This window comes from Nelumbo lutea, chromosome 1 (assembly GCF_056320005.1).
Source record: "Nelumbo lutea isolate HS-2025 chromosome 1, American lotus-T2T, whole genome shotgun sequence".
NCBI lineage: Eukaryota > Viridiplantae > Streptophyta > Magnoliopsida > Proteales > Nelumbonaceae > Nelumbo > Nelumbo lutea.
The window spans coordinates 107,333,264-107,345,601 of NC_142684.1; the positions used below are offsets into that span (position 1 = coordinate 107,333,264).

Genomic DNA, 12,338 nt, shown 5'->3' on the forward strand with positions numbered 1-12,338 from the left:
ATCTGTTGGATACGCTACAAAAGTTAAGTTCTCATCCTACAAAAAGCTAAGTCCTCTTCTCCCAGAAAGCTAAGCCCTCACTTCTTAGAAACTAAAAGCTCTCGCTTCATACTTTCCATTTTTTATGAACTCAAAGACTATGCAGGGAGCTAACAGACTAAGTAGCTCTACCAACTTTACTTTCAATTCAGATAAAACCTCAACAGTCCTCTTCGTGAGGTCGCCTCTACAAAGATGAGCTCTTCGTGGCTTCCATGGGAGGTGGCGGCCAACAGACTACATGGGCGCCCTTGCTGGTCGAGCCTTCCAAGGCTCCCATGTGAGATAGTGACCCAAAGTTAGTAGTGTTTCCCCCCGAAGGTCGAGCTCCTAGTAGCTTCTTTTAGGAGTGGGTGATCGGCATTACGAGCCTGATGCAGCACAATCATAGCTCTAAGGTGCCCACCCGGCGGCCAGCGCGCAGTCTGGCGTGGCCTGCACGCGGCCTGAAGTCCTGGCAGCCTAGTACATGCGCCGACTTGGCGCGACCTGGCACGGGCGTCGACCTAGCGGCATGGTCAGGCAGGAATTGACGAACTGATAAGAGGATTCCTCGTCACAAGATCCAGTCGCCTCTCCGGCATGGGCAAAATCAAATACCAAGGAGAGTGGACTACGAGTCGCTCCCTGAGCCTAAGGGCCAAAATACCGAACTAGTGAAGAACTCCTCACCATATAAGACCTAGTCGCCTCTTCGGCATGGGCAAAATCAAGGAGTGGACTGTGAGTCGCTCCCAGAGCCTAAGGAATTGAATCGACGCTTACGAGCTCATCGAATTATTCATTCCGGGCGAAAAGGAGAAATCTACTCCCTTCGTCGAGTTACTTTTAGCTCGGGAGTGGGGGGCAAATGATGATGATGGATTTGGCCCTCCAATGATATTGTGACATGTGGCACCTCAAAACAACTAGGTGACACCCGAAACCACTTTAGCAACAACTTGCCTTAGCCAAGTTGATGGTGTCCCACCTGGTGGCCTAGCAGCCTGGCATAGGCGCGGCCTAGCACAGGCGCGACCTGGCCCTAGCGCGAGCTAACAGCCTGGCACAGGCACGACCTGGTGGCCCGGCGGCCTGGCCTAGGCGCCAACTTGGCGACCTGCAAGATATGCTCGCCGAAAATTTGGCATGCATATCCTACACACTCCCACGATCCTTTGAAGTTGGCTCACGTGCCGAACAATCCAGAGGGTGGTCAATGTGCATGGTGGTTACCTCCAGGAATCTCAAACCACTTAGACAATATCGCAGAAATCTCGGATATGGTGCGTGAAGCCCACGCCAAACAATGCCTATATAAAGGCACCAACCCCAAGGGCAAGGAGAGAGAGCAAGTAAGCAAGTTCTAGCTCTTAGACTTTGTGATTTCTAGCTCGCATTCTATTATGAGAGTACTGACTTAAGCATTGGAGCGTCCTCACCGGGTTAGTCCCCACAAGTCCTCTGACATTTGGTTCCTTGTAGGTCTCTAAAGAGCAAGGAAGCTCGTCACCTAACCTGCCCAGCTCGGCACTTGCCCGACATCTCATAGGCAGCTCGGCACCTCACAGGCAGTTCGCCACCAGGTAGCTCACCACCAAGTAGGCTCATCAAGGTAGCTCACCACAAGGCAGTTTACGACCAGGTAGCTCACCACCAAGTAACTCATCAAGTTAGCTCACCACAAGGCAATTCGCCACTAGGTAGCTCACCACCAAGCAGCTCATCAAGGTAGTTCACCACCAAGTAGCTCACCACCAAGCAGTTCGCCACCAGATAGCTCGCCACTAGGGAGCTCCACTTCAGCCTCTGAGTCACAGGCCACTTGGGAGCAGACATCACTGACGAGGTACTTAGCCAAAAAATTGATACGTGACCAGAAACGGTCACATCAAGTTTCACTCCCTTCTTTTCCACTTATACTCGGTCTCTCACTCCCTTGCCCTCTAAAACTCAGTCTGCCCCACCTCCTTCCTCGCCTGAGATTGCCAAAAAATCCGACATACGATTGTTTCGGAAGATGCACCGGAGGTATGCAATCTTCGTCCCTTTCATCTCATATACTCTTGAATCTCTTTTTCTAAGTTCTTTAAACTTTTTTTTTTTGGAATGGAAAAAATGCAGAAGGGAAGAATCGCGGCAGATAACAGTTGCGGTTTTCTTACTCTTTATATTTCTTTATATTTCACAACTGAATTTTTTTAATTGGGTGTTGCCTAGTTTGCAATGGAAAAAATCGATACCGTTTCATTCATATGCTTACAATATATAACTTCACATTCAGATTATCAACACAATGTATATGCCGACGATTCTTGAAAAGACTAAGAACTACTCAGCTCAGTTGCACTGAAAGTTAAGTTAATACTGAGAACACCAACCAGAGTCTTGAAAATGCTTGGAAGGTGAGAAAACTTAATTTCTTAAATTTTCATTATAGATAATTCAAAGCTATTAGTATATCTTCTAATGCTGTCAAGCTTGAAGTTTAATATTTAGGAACTCCAAGATTTATTAAATCAAACTAAAGAAGGTGATCTGCACCCACATAAAATCTCCCAAATGGATTTTCTACTTGAAGATTTTAAGGACCTTCTATCAGGTAATAAATATGTTGGTTTTAGACTGAAAAAGGTGTTACGGTTACTGAGCATTCAACTCCGAGACCCCTTCTGAATACAGCACTGGGTCCACTGTCCAGTTCCATGGAAAAGGTGATAAAATAAAACAACCTCAAGCTGAAATATGTTCATCAGACCAGTATGGTGGTGTTGAGCCAATGCCAATTCATGCAGAAGTATAGAATGGTAGTAGCGGTTGTCGAGATGGAATTTGTTCATGTCTACTTGCCGAAATTTGTGTCATAGGAAATTCTAGCCCATCTTCACCATCCAATTGTCTGGAAAGATTTTGTCTTGTTTCTTCAGTTCACTGTCCATGTCTCCTAAGCCTTTTCTTTACCAAAAGGCCGTTGCAAGATCTATACCTCAAAATTGTGATTTAAAATGTTTTAGTACATTCTGTTTGCCAATTTGATCTTACAATGTGTTATGTAAGGGTTATAGGCCTGAATACTCAAATTGATTTCTAGTGTGTCTGTTGAATTGCTTGATTTTTCTCTGAGTCTTCTATAAGGTATTGGTTGTTGGTATTCTGGTTTTTTAGGGAGTTCTGTTTTCGGTCTTCGATTTTCCATTTGTACATAGCATGCATTATACAACCTTAGTCTTTTCAAGAGTAGTATTTTTAACAGAGTAATTATACATCGGTAATTTGGGCACCTCCCATACATTGTCTTAGAAAAACCGATACCTGTATCTGCCGGCGATTCTTCCCTTCTCTGTTTTTTCCATTGAAAAAAATATTGTTAAAAAAAAAAAAAAAAACTTAGAGAAACAGATTCAATAGTAGATGAGATGAGAGGGACGGAGAATACATACCGCCGGTGTATTTTCCGAAATGATCGTCCGTCGGATTTCTTGACAGTCTCAAGCGGGGGTGGAGGTGGTGTGGATGAGTTTGAGAGGGCAGGGGAGTGGGAGACCGAGTATGAACGAGAAATAGGGGAGTGAGTGAAACTCGTTTTGGGGTGAAATGAGAGCTAATAGGACGAACTAACAGCCGTCCCGTTAACTCCATACGAGAATGAGACGCATACGTGTGGGAGGACACGCGGCCGATTCTAAGACTGTAGGACATTTTTGGGGCGCAACCTGGTGGGGGGCATATTCGAACTCGGCGCAGATGTGAATCCGACTGGATTGTGGTGAGACGTGCGGATACAGGTGTTGGAAGGTTTTTTGGTTGGGAGGAGATCCAGGAGATCCAGACTCGTGCCGAAATCCGAACAGAATTTTCGCGCCTCTCCTTAATTTCACGGAATTTTATATCCGCAACGGAGGCGGGAGATGTTCCTAATTTACGGTTGGAAACCGATCCAACAGTCCAAACACGAATCATGCTTCAATAAGCAGAGCACTCTCTCGCTCCCTCTCGTTCTCTGTTTTCTCTTCCTTCTTTTTCCCTTCAATAAAGGGGAAGGGGAAAGATGTAAGTGAGATGAAAACACAGACGGAATGAATATATACATTTTTACTTTTTTAATTATCTGATATTGTCAATTTAGGGTTTACAGGTCTTTTGCAATGGGGATGATGAATTTCTCCGATGGCAACATCTACGAGTCTTAGGAAAGTAGAACCATCGACATTCGCTATGCATTTTAAGTATCTCTATATATGTTATTCGACTATGCAGTTCTTCTTATTTCTTCATTTTGATTGAATTTTGCATATATCTGATTGAGGTTAATCATTTCACCGAAACGATATATATATGTTGAATTTTGTATTGGCTTTACAAAGGAAAGGTTATCTCGAAGTACTTGTGGTGTGCAGTTGGAAAATATCTGTGTTGATATCGCTTGTGAGACGTTTTTGCCTTTTTCTATCCAAAGAGACTACATTGTATCAAATTTCATTAACTTGAAGGATTCTCATGACATGTATATAAACAATTTGAGACAAGTGTCGCAGTCTCCCTTGCATGGCTTCGAAAGAAAAGCTCAGAAACTTATTTCCCTTGGTTTACTTGATTGATCTCCAACTAGGTTATTCAAACCGTTAGTTTGTGTGAAACATTTCGAACTGACTAGATTCCTTTACAAATTGCTGTCAATGTGTCCTTTGGATGTTCTTGTTTTGATGACACTGTGAGCCTGTGAGATGCTGGATGGTTGCCTATTTCTGTTATCCATGCAGGTTATTTGCGGCATTGCTCTGTTGAGCTTGTTTCTTTGATAAGTTTTTGATCATTTGGTGCTAACTTGATGAACTGCTTTATGTTCGATTGCCTAAGGGTGGCGGAACTTACTACCTAAAATTAAGTTCCAAAATAGCTCAATTGTCCACTCTTTGTTCGACTGACTAACTTGATGAACTGCTTTATGTTCAAGTAATCTGCCTTTGTCTGGAGGGATTTGGATGGGTGAGAGGAGGGGGTCATTCTGTTCTGTTAAAATTTATTTAGTTTTGTTTTTAAACTGTGGAATGCAGCGGATGGGTTTTATGGGAGGAGTAACACCTCTGGTTTTGTAAAAGTTATATTCAAGGTTGGAGGCTTAGAAGGGTCCTTATAAATATTAAATCATTGATGGTTGAACTTCATCCTTGCATTTTGTGCTAAAGGTAGTTGCAAGAAGTCCATCTTTTTCTTCTTTACATTTCATGGCAAGGGAAAGCACGGTTCAGGCTTCAGAAGTTCAGATAGTTTTAGTTATAAGAAACTTGTTTTTACTGATTGACTGCAGGTGCTTTCAGTTTACTAACGCCCATCTTGATCTTCAACAATGTTAAGGCTTTAAAAGAAAATGGAGAGAAATGCCTCTCAGGAAAAAAAAAAAAATCATCCTCTTCAACAAGAGGATGATTTGTAGTTTTCCAAGTACAATCTTTATACCAAAATCCTATCAATGGAGCCTTACCACTTTCAAGAAAAGAGCCCGATTTCTCAAGGAAAGAGAACAGAGTGAGACTCAATTCTTTTCATTATGTTTGGGAAAGAAAGAATATTCTTATATAAATGCATTTAAGTTCCTTTTTATGGAATAAATAATGTAAAGAAACTTGTGGAAAACAGTTAAAAGGAAAATAAAATACAAGCTGTGAATTTTTCTGTGAATCTTTGTATGTCAAATGTAGTTCTTAACTAAACTCTCATAAAAAGTGCTAGATGGGATGGTTATCATGGGCTTAATATAGGGCACTTATACCCAGATGGTCAAGGTTTTGTGTCCATGGTTATTAAAAAGTGGAGGAAGTCCCCCTGCCGCACCGAAAAATAAAAATTGGCATTTCATGAGCCTTAGTGGTGTATCATGTTGCCTTGTCTTTTGGTTCTTAGTTGTTTAGTCCCTTTTCTTAGTATTACTAGTGTAAGAGCAAGTGATATGCACCTGTGCAAGTAAGTATTAACCATATGTGATATACGGAATTTGGATTTAACTTTTATAACCTACACGGAACCCCAAGGCAAGTATCAGCTTTGCATAGTATAGATATTGAAATGTTACTGTATCATGCTGAGCTGGGCTTAGTACATTAGTTCATTTCTTGTTTTTGGCTTAAGATGCTTTATTATAATTTGATGATTGTTTGTCTTTGCACAATAAAATTAATTTCTTTTTGGTTTTGATTTAGGATGCTAATCAGAAGCTGCAAGTGTTTTAGAAAACAAGAGTAGAACGCAGATGTTACTATTGACTGAATCATGGTAAGAGTGGCATATTGGTTATTGATAATAAATGAATTCAAGTAGGTTGTCATTGACTTCATACTTTGGGGGTGGCCTATAGTAGATGATTACAGTCTGAGACATCTTGAGTGGGTCATCTGGAAGTGGGTAATTATCAAAATTTTTACTGATGTCTTCTGCATTTGAAATCCAGGCCAATCAGGAGTGGGTGGGGTTGCTAGAAATCATGCTTGAAATGTTGTGCTAAGTTACTCAAGACCAGCTACGGAAAGAACTTCTTGGAGTGCAAACCACTCATCCTCATGCAGTAGGTTTTGCAAAAAGAACACTTTTCAATCTGAACTATTCTCTGCAATATGTTAAATCCACTAAATTCTAGAATAGTGGACGATGGTTTGGTAGTCCCGAAGTTGGAGATGGGCTTGGGCTGATGTAGGACAAGTATGCCTTGGGAAGGAAAAAAACCAAGAGTTTCTTGAAAATAGGTCTGGAGGAGGAGTTAGACAATGACGTTTGGTGGAACCTCTTAGCATAGAAAACTAAGAGGAATGGTTAAATCTATCACGATGGATTGATGTTAGAGGGATGTAATAACTGTTGGTCTGTAGAGTTTAGATCTGCAAGTAGTGAAGACTGAAGAGACATAAAAAAAGAAGAAAGAAATACAATAAAGCTACAGTTAATAGGAGAAGAAAGATACAACATTGTCAAACCATTCCAACAAAAAACTCTTTTTTTTCGGTTCTCTATTTTTTTTTTTATCTTACAAGACAGAATATTGCTCTGGTTACTGTTCACCCAAAAAAATGCCACTAGCTTCAGCCAAAGAAAACAACATATTTCCTATATTATTATCTTGACTATTAGAATTGAAAATTAATTATAGTTAGTCTAACTTAACTATCAGGTAGGGTGCTACTGGCCCTAAGCAAAATTGCGGAAATACCCCTAAAAAGAAAATATCAATATTTTAAAACATGATTAAAAAAATGTCTACAACTAATATACTGATCTTGATCTCCTCTTGATGCTCACCCCAAAACACTTCTCTATCCTGTGGCGGTAAAAGTAGAGATGTCCTGTTGTTTGAACACTTGGAACCAATTAAAATTCATATCTATATGCAGTTCACTCTATAGTTGTTTATGTTGTGCTCCACTCTCTGTTTACCTGGTTATTTATGTTATTAAATCATTTTGTTCCAAATAGAGTCTGCTTTTCATATTATCAGTTCATTTCGTATTGATAAAGATTGTTTTCCTGTGTCTTTTATATCTTTATACATGAATCCAATGTTAATGTTATTACTTCCCAACTTACAGGCCTTATGATCTCCTAGAGCGACGGTCTAGGATGCATGAGTTTTCTGAAGAAACTTTTCATCCATTTGAGTGTTTTCAGAGCTAAATTTCTCTATTCAAAAGGTAATTATTACTTCTTACAAATTTTTATTTGGTGGAATTTCATTTACATCCCCTGTAAAGGTTTATCATGTGTTTTACATGCACCGCATTGCTCTGTGCTAGTGGCTATAGTGATCTGTTTACCAAAAAGAAGGTTGGTAATGTTTTCTTTTGTAATATCAAGAGCCAAGTGTACTAGGGTCCTTGTGGGTTTAAGCCTTTTTCAGTTGGACTTCTAACATTTTACTATTTAACCTTTTCTTCCATTGTTCCACAAAACCCTTAAAGAGGAGCTGACCTTTCCTTCTTTGCTGGAGGTGCAACTTGGGCGGGCTTGGGTTGTGCTTTTGCCAAAATTTGAATAAGCCCGGCCCATAGGCCTGAGCCCGAAGAAGTGTCAAATGCTAACTCGGACTCCTGAGTTGCACCCCTATTCTTTGCAACAACAGGATCTGTTTGGAAAAATGGTCAAATAACACTGCCCTTCCCTATTTGGCAATAATGCAAATAACAAATCACAAAATTGGACACCCAAGCATTTAAATACACACCATAGGAGCACATTAAATGATAATACCCACAGGCTAGGGAGTGCATATAAATGGCTCTCTCCTGCACACGGTTGTAATCTGTGATGCTTTCTATTTCTAGTAGCGGTGTAGCACGCTTAGGATTGATTTTCCTCTCTTGGTAAGAGATTTAACCTTTGTGAAATCAAGCAATGGGTAAATGTTGCTTCCAAGCACTAAAATGGGAGCGGGAATATGAAGGATTGGCAATCTTTCAAGTGGTGGAATGCTGATAAAAAAAAAAAGAAAAAAGAAAAAATCTTTCAAGTGGTGGAATTTCGGATGTCTATCTCTAGCCACTTAGGACTGTTAAAGCTTCTTTTACCTCTGTCAAGGATAGCTATAAGCCTGTAACACGTCGAATATTTTGTTCAGGAATAACCTGTAAAACAATCATCTTTCTCATGAAATGCCAGAACGGTGGTTAGTTTATGACTACTAGGAATTAGTGTATGTAAATTTGAAAAGAAAGGACCCTCTGAAAAAGGAGAACAGCAAGCTGCTCACCTGTGATTCACTTTCACACTTGTTCAAGTGAATGCAAGCAGAATGTATATTTCCAGGACCCATTTAGCACCAAGTTCAGTGGTTCTAGTAAGGGATATTGATGATGTGCAGTCCGGTCGGTCCTAGCTACCAGTTATCTCGCCTTAGACGAGATTGGAGGTGCCTGAAACAAGGAAGAAAATGGAAACTTCCGGGGAGGAACCTGGTTGAAACACTTCGAAACTCAAGTTAGTGCTCTTGAGAAGGCAAGGGAAATGAGGAACTTTAAGACCAGAAAGCACAAGAATCACATACCTCATTCCTTGGGAGATGGGGGCCTTTTATAATCACCTTGTACACTTACTTCCATACCTCTGCCAGTTTGGGTATCATTACCTTCGCCAGATCGGGTGTTATAACCTTCGCTGCCAATTGCCAGTTCGGGTGCCATAACCTTGACTGTTCCTTGTCAGGGCCGTCTCTACCACGTCTGAGATGGCGGTGGCAGGTGGTCGTTGGCGGGCGGCTGTCATGTGTCGGACCCCTAATCAGTCAGGTGCGCCGCCCCCGTGTACGGGCTTCCTGGGCGTCAGGTACGGTTGTTCAGTCAAACGACTTGGAGCCGAAGTGGTCTTGAGTTCAGATAAAAGTGTGGCCCGAACTGCCCCTGGGTGGGCAGTTCAGGCTTTTTGCCTTTTGTGCTCCTTGTAAGGCTCATGACCTCAAAGTGAGAATTCGGGTTTCTCCTTGGGGAGCTCGGGACTCTTTTTCTCGGAGCTCAGGTCATGGGCCCATTGTCATGCTGACCTGGCGCTTCTGCCAAGTCACTCTCGGTTGCTTCCACGTGTTGCATGGCCAAGGGATCGGGTCAAATCTCCCTGTATATTATATAAGAGATATGTCAAACCCAGGTTGAAAGTATTGTATCATCTGATGCATATCAAATTCTGTATGTGCCTTATATAGGTTTTCTACGCCATAATATTTCACTTTGGGGTTCAGGGTTAAAGCCTTAAACGGTTGGAGCGACACGACCCGACTCCCAACCCAATCCAAACGTTACATATACTTTCTCTCTTGTCCTTCCATTTATGTTGAAGATATCAAACCCAGGTCCCAAACAATACGTTACTCTGATACGTTGATCGATGAGAACAAACATGAAAACTGATGGGAATGAGACTGGTATTGAATCTGAATGCAAGTGGTTAGCAAGTTGGTGTTGGTATCGAACGGAGCCAGGACTTGGGACAGGTTAGGCCTGTTAGATTGCCATGGCACACGTTTATGTTGACATTTGTGGTAATCAAACAAGTAGACAACTGTTTATCTCTATTGTTGCTTTCTGAGGCCAGGGTTTCTGTTTGGAATCAACAAACTTGGAATTCTGTTCTAGTCCTTATCCTAAGTGTAATTTTTATATGCCGTAGCTGACTCAGGGCCGGAGAGTTTGGTGCGGTCTTCCACCTACTTGGCCCCCTCTTTACGTGGCAACTGTGTTCCGACTTGGTGATGGCCACGTGTCAGATAGACCTCCCTGCCATACCTTTATTACTATGCAATAATTAAAAATTAAGGTTCCATTCACCTAGGAAACACTGAAACAGTAAGGGGTGAACTGATTTGGCCCTGAAAGTCTGAAACCGGTTTCGAGCCAACATACAGAGAACTCCTTCCAGAGTATTCCTCATAAAGATAACTTTGACGAGGTGTTAATAGACTTCATGGTTTTCCCAGACTTCTCACAGTACTATAGATTTTTCATTAAAGAAAACTTATTATATTGCTTTCAGAGTGGGACCTCATGAAAATCTGAACTAATAAAGAAATTAAAGAGGAAAAGGAAACAGCTTGGGTAGAAAAACAAAATCCTGGTTACTTGTTAACCCATCTTCCCGACCTTCAATCATCTCTCCTCTCCCACACACACATATATGATGAAACGATGACAAGCCAAGGAGCCGTTGTTGCACCACCATCAACCGGCACAGAGTGTTGCATGTGTGGAGACTATGGACTATCTGCTGAGCTCTTTCGATGCAGGGATTGTCAGTTCAGATTTCAGCACAGGTAAGGAAAAGAAGCCCCCCCGAATGGAAATTATCAGAAAAAGGCATATCTTTCTTGATCGCAGCCCTTCACCTCTTGATACCGTTAATGTTGCAGATACTGTAGTAATCTCTATCCAAAAGCGGAGTCGTACCGAGTCTGCAACTGGTGTCTGAAGAAAGGAGTCAACACCCAGAATCTGCCTCTTCCATCATCGAGCAACTGCAGTGAGAATGATGACAAGAACGCAAGGAACAACATCGGGGATGAAGCAATGGCTCCGAAGGTCCAAAGAGGCAGTCTCCAATTGCATCTCAGCAGCCCCATGAAGAAACTGAAGCCGCCGGACAAATCATCTTCGGCAAGGAAGAAGATCATCCCAAGAGGTATCTTGGAGGAAAGATATCAAAGGATGAAACAGGAGGAAATTCCAAACGCGGGGGCAACCAGACAGATTTTTAGAGGTAAGATTCGAAGATATAAGCTCTTGGATGAGTTTTCTAGTTGACTAGTTTTGACTCTGGCGGACATATCTCATATCCGGATCTCTACTCTATCTATGTTCATGCGCATAGTTCTTATGATGTAAATGATTGTCGAAACTTGAATCTAACGAGTTTGCATGGGTTATTCGGCTCCGCTTCGCTTAAATTTCATACTGTTTCTTTCTTGGGTTTATATAAATTGAGTTGTTTTCCTTTTCATCTTCATATTCAAGGGAACTGTCTGTGCGGCAGAACCGGTGATGGATCCTTTGTCCACTCAGGTAGGTTGTTAAAATCGTGAGTTGGAACTTCAATTTCGAGGATTGACCGGGTGATAGACCAGGGTTCTGCACAACATTAATCCCCATTAGACCCCCATATAAAGTACTGTCTGACCAAACAGTTGAACTCGAAGGAAGATAGCATTGGATGTGTTCCTCAGAGAAAAATAGATGGATGCTGCTGAACCCTGGTCAGCGTTGGTCGCTCGACAGATGACGGTAGATAAACGAGTCAGCGTTGCCAATGGAAAGTATGTGAATAAAAATTGTTTTTTATTTTTTAGGGGGAAATAGATAAACTCATCTCGAGAGCAACACACCGCTCAACGAGATGACCCGCCTTGTATAGTTGGTTGAGTAGATAGGCCACGACTGTCTCAATTTTTTCCTTTATATTTCTTTATGTGCAAGTGGGGGGTGAGACAGCGGGGAAACAGATCTGAACCGAGCGAGGGCCCCTATGCTTAAAACACTCAGTTTAGTTTGGAAGGAGTACAAATATAAACACGTAGAGTGTAAATCGTTGTATTTTATATCATTTTGTATATGCATTTGTATTTACACTTTTTCCATTATGAGCTTAAGCAATTTATTAGCTTGCACGGTGGCACCCATATTTTACCATCCCTGCGCGACTAGGTAGGCCGCTTAATCGATTCTCACTTGAATCGGGATACGCTGATAGCTTTCTAGTAAAAGCTTATTAACACGCTTTAAACACGGAAATTCAGCAGCATATCCAAAATATTTCCCTATGAATGACAATGTACAGCTATCTACTAGAAAAAGTTACAG

The 12,338-nt window shown here is 41.6% G+C and overlaps 1 protein-coding gene across 4 annotated transcripts; it reads left to right on the plus strand.

The window, feature by feature from the left end:
- The first annotated feature begins 4,013 nt into the window (after nt 1-4,013).
- Nucleotides 4,014-12,137, plus strand: LOC148876654 (uncharacterized). 4 transcript variants are annotated; one of them, XM_088955817.1, is made up of 7 exons: nt 4,014-5,544; nt 6,216-6,288; nt 6,464-6,577; nt 7,593-7,694; nt 10,522-10,798; nt 10,895-11,241; nt 11,496-12,137. In XM_088955817.1, the coding sequence occupies exons 5-7, from the start codon at nt 10,674-10,676 to the stop codon at nt 11,561-11,563; spliced, it is 540 nt and encodes a 179-aa protein (XP_088811943.1). In that variant the 5' UTR covers nt 4,014-5,544; nt 6,216-6,288; nt 6,464-6,577; nt 7,593-7,694; nt 10,522-10,673; the 3' UTR covers nt 11,564-12,137. The 4 variants fall into 4 exon arrangements, with proteins under 4 accessions (XP_088811943.1, XP_088812016.1, XP_088812044.1 ...); XM_088955890.1 differs by lacking the exons at nt 6,464-6,577; nt 11,496-12,137 and having other exon boundaries at nt 4,429-5,204; nt 5,327-5,544; nt 10,895-11,428; XM_088955918.1 differs by having other exon boundaries at nt 5,200-6,288; nt 11,544-11,676.
- The last annotated feature ends 201 nt before the right edge of the window (nt 12,138-12,338 follow it).